The sequence below is a fragment of the Chlorocebus sabaeus genome, chromosome 24, assembly GCF_047675955.1.
Source record: "Chlorocebus sabaeus isolate Y175 chromosome 24, mChlSab1.0.hap1, whole genome shotgun sequence".
Lineage (NCBI taxonomy): Eukaryota > Metazoa > Chordata > Mammalia > Primates > Cercopithecidae > Chlorocebus > Chlorocebus sabaeus.
In genome coordinates this window covers 14,220,028-14,235,122 of record NC_132927.1, presented here as the reverse complement: position 1 = coordinate 14,235,122, position 15,095 = coordinate 14,220,028, and the positions used below count along the sequence as shown (strand labels likewise).

The 15,095-nt window shown below is 37.8% G+C and overlaps 1 protein-coding gene across 2 annotated transcripts in view; it reads right to left on the bottom strand.

Moving 5' to 3' along the window:
• The window catches only part of TTC6 (tetratricopeptide repeat domain 6), a 234,798-nt gene that overhangs the window by 58,064 nt on the left and 161,639 nt on the right, over positions 1-15,095 (bottom strand). For both annotated transcript variants that reach the window (XM_073010817.1, XM_007986533.3), the window contains 4 exons: positions 13,725-13,897; positions 11,745-11,881; positions 3,392-3,561; positions 360-480 (listed from right to left, as the gene is read on the bottom strand). In XM_073010817.1, coding sequence (XP_072866918.1) covers positions 360-480; positions 3,392-3,561; positions 11,745-11,881; positions 13,725-13,897 — 601 coding nt within the window. The remainder of the gene's footprint in view (positions 1-359; positions 481-3,391; positions 3,562-11,744; positions 11,882-13,724; positions 13,898-15,095) is intronic.

Below are 15,095 nucleotides of genomic sequence, written 5' to 3'. Positions count from 1 at the left end.
TTTTTATTATTTTAAAACTTAATGACAGTTTTCCATGAAGTTAATTTCAAAAAGCTCTAGCCTGGGCATCTCCAAAATCCTCAATAGTATTGATTCCTTATCCATGGATTTAACTCCTGTCAAACCCATTTAACTTCTAAAATTTGCAAAAACACCCGAGGCAAACAGATGTTGAGAACAGGTTTTATTTTAGAAGTAATCTTGTTTTTTAGAAGTAGTATTCTAATTCTAGGATGACTTTATAAGTGTCTCAGTTTTTCTAGGTTATCAATGATTAGGGGAAAGAAACTTTTTCTCCCATTTTAGGTTTTCAATTTTTTACAAAAGTGAAAGCAATAAATATGAAAAGGAAAACGTACCTTTCTAGAGAAATAACAGTTTCAAAGTCACAAATTGCCAGCAACCAAAGTTTTAGATGTGCATAGACTATTCCCCGATGTAGAAAACAACCAAGATTCTCATAGCCATCATTTATGAGTGCTTAAAAATTTAAAAAAATGTATTTCATTCAGGTTCTAAAATAACTATATGTAAATTATATTTTAGTCTGTAACCTTCCTATTGCTTATTCTCATTTTTTAACATTATATAAAATAGAAACATATCTATGATGAGTGTACTTGTTTGGTAAGTTAAACAATAGTATTGTACATTAAAATGTATTTATTAGTAACGATGTGGCAATTGTGGTTCACAAACTCATTAGAGCTGAACTAAACCCTGATCGGAATCTAGCATAGTCCACTCATTGTATAGGTGAGGAGATTAAAGTCCAAAGGGGGTAAGTACATTGGCCACCGTCATGATATGACAGTCAATGGCAAAGACTGGCCTAGAATCCAACTCCAGTCAGAAGGGTGCCATGACCCTTGATGGCCTGATTTTATCAGGAAGCCATCGTTACTGGCCAAGAATAGGCTTGGTTACTAGTCCTGAAGGCAGAAAGCAGAGGTCAGGCTTACACACAAACCAGGATGGACAAGCAAAGAGGCTACACCAAGGCAAGCAGAGCTTGGAGGTAAGGCAGATGGCTTGACTATGCACATCCCAAATAACAACTATCCGGGATGCACATCCCAAATAATGGAAGGGAGAAAAAGAACCTCCTCTCAGTACTCTAGGTGTGTGACTCTCATCAGTAACCAGTCTAGAGGTCATCTCACGTCTCTCGCCTACTGATTGCCCCTTCATTTCCAAACATGTTAGTGAATTAGATGGGGTTTCCACAAGTTTTGACACATATCTTTAAAGCTTCTCATGCCATTCTGCCTTAAGATGGAAAGTTTTGCCAAAATGTGCATAATGTTTACCGTCTAAGACAAAAATATTCACAGTACTAAATTTAGGGAAGTACAGTTAGTGTCAGCAATGATCATACAGATTAAGTAAATACAGTCATGCACCACTTAACGGTAGGGAAATGTTCTAGAAATGCATTATTAGGGGATTTCTTTATTGTGCAAACATCATAGAGTGTACCTTCACAAACCTAGATGGTATATGTTATATATGTATATACATATATCAGGTTTACCCGTAGTATATACAGTGCATTTTTGACTGAAACATCATTATGCGGCACATGACTGGTATCACTTGAAGAAAATCTAACTGCTCAGTTCACGGTATGATTGACTAGCAATTAAAAAATCAGCTGCAGTTTGGGTGGTTGCTCTTAACAAATAATAATAATAAAAAAACGATTCTTAAGAAAAAAGGAAAAAAATATTATTTAACCTCTCTGTGCTGTGGCTTTCTCATCAGTAAAATGTGAATGAAAATAGTACTGAGCTCCTAGTATTACTCTGAATATTGAGATACTTCTTATTTGGCACTTTAAAAAGCACTTTGCAAGTAGCAAAATGCCCAGTAAATGTTAGATATCATTATTATTATTATTATTATTACTAGCTTAGCAAAATATCTTGAGTCCTTTTTTGTTGTGGGCGATAAAACTCCTTGGGCTATCTGGTAGGAAAGGATTGAGGCTGAAATCAAGTTTGTCTGCTCTGGATAATTAAATAATAGGAATTTTGTTCAATTATTGTGATAGCCTAGAAGTGGGGAGAGGAGGGCATGAGAAGCCCAAAACTTGTATAAGAGGGAAATATAAGAAAGAAGCCTTTACAGGAAGACCAGAGAGAAAGGGATTTGGCCAGTGGTAGATAGATAGGGCTGACAGAGTCAGATAAACTTCTAAAAATGGGGGTGGTTTGATCTTCAAATTTAAGTTACCTGTGCTAAATTTATCTTCTGAACCCTAAAGCATTCAGTAACAGATTAGTAGACACAATATGTTTGTGTTGATGTTATACTGGGGAATGAGGGACAGACCTGGTAAAAAGCAAAGCCAAGAGAACAGTAGCCACAGAAGTGAGGGTGAGCAAAGATGGGGAATCCAGCCAAAAGCTGAAACTGGACTCAAAGATGACGAAAGAATTAGACAGAAATCCTCAGGCCCCTTTCCCAAGAATCCTTGGAAATAGAGGGGAGGACACTAGACTCCTTTCAATACACAGAATGAAATTTGAGTTATTTTATTTTAATATTAATGAGAAGGGTGACCTCAGAAGGCAAATGGACTTAAAACAATCAAGTAACCATCACCTTAGCTCTTCTTCCCTGTGGAAATCTAGTTGTCTCTTCATCTCTAGACACTGTCTAATCTACAATGATGGGATTCTAGAACTTCGCACCCAGGTGAACACAGGCATATCTGGAGCGTTAGACTCAGGCTGGATTTCATCAGTCAGGATGGGCTCATTCATTCTGTTGGAGTCTGTTTACTGAGCACTGACTCTATGCTCACCAAATGTGCTGGCCACATGCATAAACCAGGAGTGTGCTGATTGAGGGTAACACAGAAATGGCCATTTTTAGCTGTTGGTGTCCTTAGCTACTAAGGATTCCCAAAACCTATTTTTAGTTTATGGGTTAAAAACGCTGAATTTGACAAATCTCTTGGGCTGAGCCTATGGAGCAGTACACAGCACACCAGGACAATTTACTGCCATTTTAGAAAGCTGACTAGGAAACAGGCCTGGGTTTCCAGAAAAATCTTTAGAAGCCAGTATATTATAGAAAGAGATTTCTTTGATGTCACATTCTCCCCTTGCCACAGTTAACACACACACACACACACACACACACACACAAAGGGCATATTAGAAACACTTATAACTAAACCATTATAGCTATATATTCATATATTGTATATCTATATAAGAATACTAAAATGTATAAGCTCATGTAATATATACTTATAATGTATATTAGTATATAGTAGTATACTTATTACATTAGTGGCCTCACTTTACCATTCACCACTATGAAATTGAGCTGTTGAATCTCAGATCAGATTGCTACATACATGTAATTGAAGGCAAATTACCTGAAACACTGTAATCCTGTAGCGCTCTAAAAGGGTTACTCTTTCTGAATAAGCAACCTCGATAATACAATGCTAACCAGTTATTAGGATCTAAGTGAATTGCAGCAGAAAAATCTTGAGTTGCTTCTTTGTAAAATTTCCGTTTAACATATGCAATCCCTCGGTATGTCCTAGGAAAAAAAGGTTTGTTTTAACAAGTATTGTAAAGTATACATTTTCTCTTTTTGGTAAAACTGTACAACTAATTTTATATTTGAATAACAATTTGTAAATGTTTCTCCTTGCTTTGCAAGAGAGTTTAGTCATGAAGTTAACAGTAAAAATGATACAAACTTTTTATAAATTGAAGTACACTTTATTGTATACATAATTATATGCTTATTAGGTACATTCTACATATTAATTATATGCTTACTAATTTCATTTCTTACATTTCTCATGGAGGTATGTCAATAAAATAAGCATTACATTTATTATTTATTCATTTCCCAAAATGTATTAAGCACTAATTTATACAAAATTGCTCCCTAGAAAAACAAAATGATCCATTTTGCAGAACATGGGCCCTAGTGAGTAGAAGTTTTAGAAGATTTTTCTCTGGGCCTTGAAGATACATCCAAATATGTGAGAGTCTGCTCTTTCATGGATGAAAGCTATTGCGTTAGTTGTGTAAACTGGATTCTTTTATCATTAACTTCTGACTCCAATTTTGAAATTATCACTGACTTAGATCTATGCTAAAAAACTCATTTTCAGTTAGTTAATAATGTGAAGCATATCCATTGTTAGAAATAAAATAAAGATGGCAAGGAAAAACAGAAGAAAGAAGCTACTAGGTTGCCTACTTAGAAGAAATAAAAATAGTGGGAGGTTCCAAGATGGCTGAATAGGAACAGCTCCAGTCGATAGCTCCTAGTGTGAGCAACGCAGAAGACGGGTGATTTCTGCATTTCCAACTGAGGTACCAGGTTCATCTCACTGGGGCTTGACAGACAGTGGATGCAGGACAGTGGGTGCAGCCCACAGACCGCGAGCCAAAGCCAGGGGAGGCATCGCCTCACCTGGGAAGTGCAACAGGTCAGAGAATTCCCTTTCCTAGCCAAAGGAAGCCGTGACAGATGGCACCTGGAAAATCGGGTCACTCCCACTCTAATGCTGCACTTTTCCAACAGTCTTACCAAACGGCACAACACAAAATTATATTCTGTTCCTGGCTCGGAGGGTTCCACACTCACAGAGCCTCGCTCACTGCTAGCACAGCAGTCTGAGATTGAACTGCAAGGCTGCAGGAGGCTGAAGGAGGGGCACCTGCCATTGCTGAGGCTTGAGTAGGTAAACAAAGCAGTCAGGAAGGTCAAACTGGGTAGAGCCCACCATAGCTCAAGGAGGTCTGCCTGCCTCTGTAGACTAAACCTCTGGGGGCAAAACATAGCTGAACAAAAGGCAGCAGAAACTTCTGCAGACTTAAACGTCTGTGTCTGACAGCTTTGAAGAGTAGTGGTTCTCCCAGCATGGAGTTTGAGATCTGAGAATGGACAGAAAGCCACCTCAAGTGGGTCCCTGACCCCCGAGTAGCCTAACTGGGAGGCATCAACCAGTAGGGGATGACTGACACCTCATACAGCCAGGTGCCCCTCTGAGACGGAGCTTCCAGAGGAATGATCAGGCAGCAACGTTTGTCGTTCTGCAATATTTACGATTCTGCAGCCTCCACTGGTGATACCCAGGCAAACAGGGTCTGGAGTGGACCTCCAGCAAACTCCAACAGACCTGCAGCTGAGGGTCTTGACTGTTAGAAGGAAAACTAACAAACAGAAAGGACATCCACACCAAAACCCCGTCTGTACATCACCATCATCAAAGACCAAAGGTAGATAAAACCACAAAGATGGGGAGAGACCAGAGCAGAAAAGCTGAAAATTATAAAAATCAGAGCACCTCTTCTCCTCCAAAGGAACACAGCTCCTTGCCAGCAACAGAACAAAGCTAGATGGAGAATGACTTTGAAGAGTTGAGAGAAGAAGGCTTCAAAAAATCGGTAATAATAAACTTCTCCAAGATAAAGGAGGATGTTCGAACCCATCAAAAGAAGCTAAAAACCTTGAAAAAAGATTAGACAAACAGCTAACTAGAATAAACAGTATAGAGAAGACCTTAAATGACCTGATGGAGCTGAAAACCATGGCATGAGAACTACATGACGCATGCACAAGCTTCAGTAGCCAATTTGATCAACTGGAAGAAAGGGTATCAGTGATTGAAGATCAAATGAATGAAATGAAGCGAGAAGAGAAATTTAGAGAAAAAAGAGTAAAAAGAAATGAACAAAGTCTCCAAGAAATATGGGACTATGTGAAAAGACCAAATCTACATCTGATTAGTGTGCCTGAAAGTGACGGAGGAGAATGGAACCAAGTTGGAAAACACTCTTCAGGATATTATCCAGGAGAACTTCCCCAACCTAGCAAGGCAGGCCACCATTCAAATTCAGGAAACACAGAGAACGCCACAAAAAAAAGATACTCCTCGAGATGCACAACTCCAAGACACACAATTGTCAGATTCACTAAAGTTGAAATGAAGGAAAAAATGTTAAGGGCAGCCAGAGAGAAAGGTCGGGTTACCACAAAGGGAAACCCATAAGACTAACAACACATCTCTCGGCAGAAACTCTACAAGCCGGAAGAGAGTGGGGGCCAATATTCAACATTCTTAAAGAAAAGAATTTTCAACCCAGAATTTCATATCCAGACAAACTAAGCTTCATAAGTGAAGGAGAAATAAAATCCTTTACAGACAAGCAAGTGTTGAGAGATGTCATCACCACCAGGCCTACCTTACAAGAGATCCTGAAGGAAGCACTAAACATGAAAAGGAACAACCAGTACCAGTGACTGCAAAAGCACGCCAAATTGTAAAGACCATCGATGCTAGGAAGAAACTGCATCAACTAATGAGTAAAATAACCACCTAACATCATAATGACAGGATCAAATTCACACATAACAATATTAACCTTAAATGTAAATGGGATAAATGCTCCAATTAAAAGACACAGACTGGCAAACTGGATAAAGAGTCAAGACCCATCAGTGTGCTATATTCAGGAGGCCCATCTCACATGCAGAGACACACATAGGCTCAAAATAAAGGGATGGAGGAAGATCTACCAAGCAAATGGAAAACAAAAAAAAAGCAGTGGTTGCAATCCTAGTCTCTAATAAAAAAGACTTTAAACCAACAAAGATCGAAAGAGACAAAGAAGGCCATTACATAATGGTAAAGGGATCAGTTCAACAAGAAGAGCTAACTATCCTAAATATATATTAACCCAATACAGGAGCACCCAGATTCATAAAGCAAGTCCTTGGAGACCTACAAAGAGACTTAGACACCCACACAATAATAATGGGAGACTTTAACACCCCACTGTCAACATTAGACAGATCCACAAGACAGAAAGTCAACAAGGATATCCAGGAATTGAACTCAGCTCTGCACAAAGCGGACCTGATAGACATCTACAGAACTCTCCACCCAAAATCAACAGAATATACATTCTTAGCACCACATCACACTTATTCCAAAATTGACCACATAGTTGGAAGTAAAGCATTCCTCAGCAAATATAAAAGAAGAGAAATTATAACAAACTGTCTCTCAGACCACAGTGCAAACAAACTAGAACTCAGGATTAAGAAACTAATTCAAAACTGCTCAACTACATGGAAACTGAACAACCTGCTCCTGAATGACTACTGGGTATATAAGGAAATGAAGGCAGAAATAAAGATGTTCTTTGAAACCAATGAGAACAAAGACACAACATACCAGAATCTTTGGGACACATTTAAAGCAGTGTGTAGAGGGAAATTTATAGCACTAAATGCCCACAAGAGAAAGCAGGAAAGATCGAAATTGACACCCTAACATCACAATTAAAGCCACTAGAGAAGCAAGAGCAAACACATTCAAATGCTGGCAGAAGAGAGAAAATAGAACTAAGATCAGAGCGGAACTAAAGGAGACAGAGACACAAAAAATCCTTCAAAAAATCAATGAATCCAGGAGCTGGTTTTTTGAAAAGATCAATAAAATTGATAGACCACTAGCAAGACTAATAAAGAATAAAAGAGATAAGAATAAAATAGATGCAATAAAAAATGATAAAGGGGATATCACCACTGATCCCACAGAGATACAAACTACCATCAGAGAATACTATAAACACTTCTGTGCAAATAAACAAGAAAATCTAGAAGAAATGGATAAATTCCTGGACACACACACCCTCCCAGGACTAAACCAGGAAGAAGTTGAATTCCTGAACAGACCAATAACAGGCTGTGAAATTGAGGCAATAATTAAGAGCCTACCAACCAAAAAAAGTCCAGGACCAGATGAATTCACAGCTGAATTCTACCAGAGGTACAAAGAGGAGCTGGTATCATTCTTTCTGAAACTATTACAATCAATAAAAAAAAAAAAGGGAATCCTCCCTAACTTATTTTATGGGGCCAGCATCATCCTGATACCAAAGCCTGCCAGAGACACAACAAAAAAAGAGAATTTTAGACCAATATCCCTGATGAACATCGATGCAAAAATCCTCAATAAAATACTGGCAAACCGAATCCAGCAGCACATCAAAAAGCTTATCCACCATGATCAAGTGGGCTTCATCCCTGGGATGCAAGGCTGGTTCAACATAGGCAAATCAATAAAACGTAATCCATCATATAAACAGAACCAAAAATAAAAACCATATGATTATCTCAATAGATGCATAAAAGGCCTCTGACAAAATTCAACAGCCCTGCATTCTAAAAACTCTCAATAAATTTGGTATTGATGGAACGTACCTCAAAATAATAAGAGCTATTTATGACAAACCCACAGCCGATATCACACTGAATGGGCAAAAACTGGAAGTATTCCCTTTGAAAACTGGCACAAGACAGGGATGCCCTCTCTCATCACTCCTATTCAACATAGTGTTGGAAGTTCTGGCCAGGGCAATCAGGCAAGAGAGAGAAATAAAGGGTATTCGATTAGAAAATGAGGAAGTCAAATTGTCCTTGTTTGCAGATGACATGATTGTATATTCAGGAAACCCCATCGTCTCAGCCCAAAATCTCAAGCTGATAAGCTACTTCAGCAAAGTCTCAGGATACAAAATCAATGTGCAAAAATCACAAGCATTCCTATACACCAATAACAGACAAATAGAGAGCCAAATCATGAGTCAACTCCCATTCTCAGTTGCTTCAAAGGAATAAAATACCTAGGAATCCAACTTACAAGGGGTGTGAAGGACCTCTTCAAGGAGAATTACAAACCACTACTCAACAAATAAAAAAGGACACAAACAAATGGAAGAACATTCCATGCTTATGGATAGGAAGAATCAATATCGTGAAAATGGCCATACTGCCCAAGGAAATTTATAGATTCAATACGATCCCCATCAAGCTATCAATGACTTTCTTCACAGAATTGAAAAAAACTACTTTAAAGTTCATATGGAACCAAAATAGAGCCCACATTGCCAAGACAATTCTAAGCAAAAAGAACAAAGCTGGAGGCATCACGCTACCTGACTTCAAACTTTACTACAATTCTACCATAACTAAAACAGCATGGTACCAGTATCAAAACAGATATATAGACCAATGGAACAGAACGGAGGCCTCAGAAATAACACCACACATCTACCACCATCTGATCTTTGACAAACTTGACACTCATAAGCAATGGGGAAAAGATTCCCTATTTAATAAATGGTGTTGGGAAAACTGGCTAGCCATATGCAGAAAACTAAAACTGGACCCCTTCCTTACACCTTAGGACCATAAAAATCCCAGAAGAAAACCAGGGCAATACCATTCAAGACATAGGCATGGGCAAAGACTTCATGTTTAAAACACCAAAAGCAATGGTAACAAAAGCTAAAATAGCTACATGGGATCTAATTAAATGAAAGAGCTTCTGTGCAGCAAATGAAACTATCATCAGAATGAGCAGGCAACCTACAGAATGGAAGAAAATTTTTGCAATCTATTCATCTGACAAAGGTCTAATATCCAGAATCTACAAGGAACTTAAACCAATTCACAAGTAAAAAGAAATACATCAAAAAGTGGGCAAAGAATGTGAACATACGCTTCTCAAAAGAAGACATTTACACGGCCCACAAACGAAAAAAAGCTCATCGATGCAAATCAAAACCACAGTGAGGTATCATCTCATGCCAGTTAGAATGCTGATCATTAAAAAGTCAGGAAGCAACAGATGCTGGAGAGGGTGTGGAAAAGTAGGAATGCTTTTACACTGTTGGTGGGAGTGTAAATTAGTTCAACAATTGTGGAAGACAGTGTGGCGATTCCTCAAGGATCTAGAACCAGAAATACAATTTGATACAGCAATCCCATTACAGGGTATATACCCAAAGGATTACAAATCATTCTACTATAATGACACATGCACATGTATGTTTACTGCAGCAATATTTACAATAGCAAAGACTTGGAACCAACCCAAATGCCCACCAATTATAGACTTATAAAGAAATGTGTCACATATACACCATGGAATACTATGCAGCCATAAAAAAGAATGAGTCCAGGCTGGGCATGGTGGCTCACGCCTGTAATCCCAGCACTTTGGGAGACCAAGGTGGGCGGATCACCTGAGGTCAGAAGTTCGAGACCAGCCTGGCCAACATGGTTAAACCCTGTCTCTACTAAAAATACAACAATTAGCCAGGTGTGGTGGCGGATGCTACTCGGGAGGCTGAGGCAGGAAAATCGCTTGAACCCAGGAGGCAGAGGTTGCAGTGAGCCAAGATTGTGCCATTGCACTCCAGCCTGGGTGACAAGAGCGAATCTCTGTCTCAGGAAAGGAAAGAAAAGAAAGAAAGGAAGAAAGGAAGAAAGGAAGGAAGGAAGGAAAAAGAAGGAAAGAAAGAAGGAAAGGAAGGAAAGGAAGGAAGGAAGGAAGGAAGGAAGGAAGGAAGGAAGGGAGGGAGGGAGGGAGGGAGGGAGGGAGGGAGGGAGGGAGGGAAGGAAAGAAAGAAAGAAAGAAAGAAAGAAAGAAAGAAAGAAAGAAAGAAAGAAAGAGAGAGAGAGAGAGAGAAAGAAAAAGAAAGAAAGAGAGAGAGAAAGAAAGAGAGAGAGAAAGAAAGAAAGAAAGAAAGAAAGAAAGAAAGAAAGAAAGAAAGAAAGAAAGAAAGAAAGAAAGAAAGAAAGAAAAGAATGAGTTCATGTCCTTTGCACATGGATGAAGCTAGAAACCATCATTCTCAGCAAACTAATACGGGAACAGAAAACCAAGCACCGGATGTTCTCATTCATAAGTGGGAGTTGAACAATGAGAACACATGTACACAGGGAGGGGAACACCATACACCAGGGCCTGTCAGGGGTCGGGGGCAAGGGGAGGGAGAGCGTCAGGACAAATTCCTAATGCATCGGGCCTTAAAACCTAGATGACAGGTTGATGGGTACAGCAAACCACCATGGCACATGTGTATCTAACAAACCTGCATGTTCTGCATATGTATCCCAGAACTTAAAGTAAAATAAAATAATATTTTAAAAATGATTTAAAATTAAAAACTGTAAGTGAAAAGATGAGTAGACATGATTATATACATATTTTACACCATTTCAAAACAAAATTTAGACTAAAAGAAAAGCAACAAAATGGAAACTATACTATGTGCAAATGAAAACTGCACAATGCACAAAGTTTAATATACAATACAATAAGATAGTACATCCCTTGAACCCAGGAGTTCAAAAACAACCTAGGCAAAAAGGCAAGATCCCATTTCTACAAAAAAAATTGAAAAATTAACAGGCTGTGGCAGCACAACCTTGTAGTCTTAGCTACTCGTGAGGAAGAGGTGGGAGGATCGCATGAGCCTAGGAGGTTGAGGCTGCAGTGAGCCATGACTGCGTCACTGCACCCTAGACAGGGTGATAGCGTGAGACTCCTTCTCTATAAATAAGTAAACAAAAGATACTGCAAGAAACTGTATGAATAGTTTTCTGTGCTCAAAGCACAAAGGATATAAAGAAGAGATGCAAGGTGGTAGGCAATGCTTTAGAAATTGATAATGTAACTAGTATTTAGGAAATGCAAATGAAACAATTTTAAATTGTCATTTATGCCTATTAAATGACCCACACCATCAGGTTGTAGGCAAGGGTTTTTCATTTACTGATGGCACTGAAAATTGATTCATTGTTTTTAAAGAGCTGTCTGATATATTTCAAGCAATTTTCTGTTCTGAAAATGTATTTCAAATAATAGTAATAATTTCAAAAACGACATCTAAAATCATTCTTACCTTGCTTGAGAATTTTGGTGATCTATATTTAACAAGGCTGTGAAATCCTCTATGGCTGCAAACCAGTTTTCATTTTCATAATAAAACAGCCCACGTTTCAATAATGCATCTGTTCTTTTGGGATCATAAAAAATACACTACAGGGACAGGGGGAGGTACATAAACATCACAAAATGAAAAAAAAACGAAGTACATAATCACGTAAGTGATCTAAAACTATGTTTTTAACTTCAGGTTAATAAAAGCAAACCATCTGAAGATGTCAGAATTTTCAGAGTGGTAGCTAAAGAACATATCTTTAGGAGATTTTTTCCATCATCAAATTCTAGAGAGGGAATATTTTTTAGGAGGAAAAAAAACAGCATATACAGGAAGCCCAGGCTTCTGCTCACTGAAACTTTTGCTGATAAAAATTCATAAGTGAATTGTTCAACTAGAATGGAGTTCATTGGATCTATCTCAGCATTTTATCCTAATTAAAGATGTAACATATTAGACTACATCAAGGCTGATTCAATCACATAAAATATAGATTAATCTAGCCATTAAAATAGGGAAGAGAATTGAACTGGTACTGGCATGGCTCATTCATTTTACATTGACATACAAAGTAATAGAGAAAACAGACTAAATCATATATCAGTTATAAAGCTCTTCACCTATTGTTAGTAGAAAAGAATTGAAGCACAAAGGAGGTGACCAAATATCTTTCAAAAAAAACATCCTAAAGATTTCAAAATTTGTTTGACCTCAGTGTGCTGCATTACTCTATTTCTGAACTATTGGTGCAGGATAGGGGAAACAAAGAGAATAGATAATCTAACAATTTCAGCATCTTCAAAAGAGCTTTTTGGTCATTTCTAGACCAGAAGTTAACAAAACATGTAATATTCTCCTCAAGCAGAAAAATGTCAAGTGGATGTCATGGATTCATAAATAGGGCAGTTGGGAACATGGAAAGTTAAATTATTTAAATAATTGCTTCTAAATTCTAAATTGCAGTAAGGAATAAGAATTTGGAGTTTAAAGTCAGGAGATCAGAGTTAGAACCATACTGCAATAAGGGGAATATTTTGCCTTGACTACAGTTCAGTTAAAAGTTCATTTCCTGGTCCGGCACCGTGGCTCATGCTTGTAATCCCACCACTTTGGTAGGCCAAGGCGGGCAGATCACAAGGTCAGGAGATCGAGACCATCCTGGCTAACACAGTGCCTGTAGTCCCAGCTGCTTGGGAGGCTAAGGCAGGAGAATGGCATGAACCCGGGAGACGGAACTTGCAGTGAGCCAAGATCACGCCACTGCACTCCAGCCTGGGTGACAGAGTGAGACTCTGTCTCAAAAAAAAAAAAAAAGAAAAAAAAAAAAAAAAAAAGTTCATTTCCTCAATTCTCTGACATCTCCTAAACATAAGTTACTCTCCCACCATCCTTATTTCCTTCATAGTACTTACCATAATTTGTAACAATGCCTTAATATCATAATTTGTAATACTGCCTTAGTAAATAAATACTTGCAAGTGAACAAATGAATGAATGAATGTATGAACAAACCAGTAAGCACAGCTTCTTTGAGAGCAGAGAGGTTCCCTGCAGAAAAGAATCAGTTATTCAAGAGTTAAAAAGTAGAAAATACTTTTCTTTAATGTTTAAAGGTAAGAAGCAATTTTCAAAGGCTTCTTTAACCACTGTAGCATGGCTCCAGAGGAGGCAGCTGGAAAAGCTGGGCCCCTCTACATGTTATCTCAAGGCCTCCACGTCCAATTCTGATGTAAATTCATTCATTCACAATTTAAAAAATAATAATTAACACAGTGTTAATATAAATTCCAGTAATGAAAACTCTAGCTCCTAACCTATAATAAATCAATTTTGATTATATAATATATATGAAAAGACCTTCAAAAATTTGCTGTACTATTTGCATGAGGATATCGCAATCTAAACTATATAAATGGTAGAATTATATGTGATAAGGCTTACTTTAGAAAAGTCATCAATGGCCAGTACTTTGTTTGCTATTTCATACATCTCACCCCTCCTGAAATAGATGTCAGCATCTGTGGGCCTGCATTTAATTGCCTGCGTATAGTTTAGAATTGCCATAGTTATGTCTTTTTTTCCCCTGTAAATTTCTGCCTTTGACAAATATGCCTCTAAAGAAAATTAAAAAGATAAAATTTGGAGTTATAATCCTTTCATTCACTACGAAAATTTTAAAAGATTAATCCCTCTCCCTCCAAAAACTGTAGTCAAAATAATTTTTCTCTATTACATTTTCTTAACTGTTAGTTTATCTTATTTTATTCTATTTTATTTTTTTAGGCAGGATCTCCTGTCACCAAGGCTGGAGTGCAGTGGCACAATCATGGCTCACTGCAGCCTCGACCTCCAGGGCTCAAGCAATCCTCCCACATAAGCCTCCTAAATAGCTGGAACTACAGATGCATGCCACCACACCCAGCTAATTTTTGTATATTTTTGTTATAGACACAGGGGCTCACCATGTTGTCCAGGCTGGTCTCAAACTGCTGGGCTCATGTCATCCGCCCACCTCAGACTCCCAAAGTGCTGGGATTACAGGCATGAGTCACTGTGCCTTGACCCATTTCATTTAATTTTTATTTTGACAATGCCAAATTTGTTCTCAAAGGCTGGATAAATGCTCATTTGTGGTTAAAAGTACTTTCAATTTGAAGTAACAAAAATTACTCTTTACCTTTCCATATGTCTAAAATGTTTTTTCATAATCCTTTAATCATCATAGTAAAAAGTTAGGCTGTGATGACACAAAACTTAATGGACTTTTAGCAGCGATGAACACAGGTCAAAAATCATTTATTAAGCTCATGTTTTATTTTATGGGTATGTTGTAGGTGCTGGGGATACAAAGGTGAATATCACATTTTCACATTCCTAGAAAGTTCCATGGGTGCTTCAAGTTGATTAGAGGATAGCACATAAGAGCAAAGGTATAGATTTCATACAACCAAGTAAGCCTAGGCACACAATAACTAACTCAGAGAGATGTGATCAAATCACACAAATCAAAGAGAGATTTGTAAATTACTTCTATAACTAACTATTTTAAATTCATATTCTTTCGTTGTGAGATGAGCAGTAAGGAACCAATTTACTGCAATATATATCAAAGACAGTAAACTTTCAAACCATGATAAGTATTTTAAAAAGACTATAGGATTGTATGAGCCCTGGATTTACAATAACAAGAGTAAAAAAATTTAATTGAGGAAAGTCATTTTCAGGACATATATCTACTGATTTATGTATTCTTACAGTACCAATAAATAACAAAGTTCAGGTCAAAATGCAGGTAATATAACTGTCTCTGCA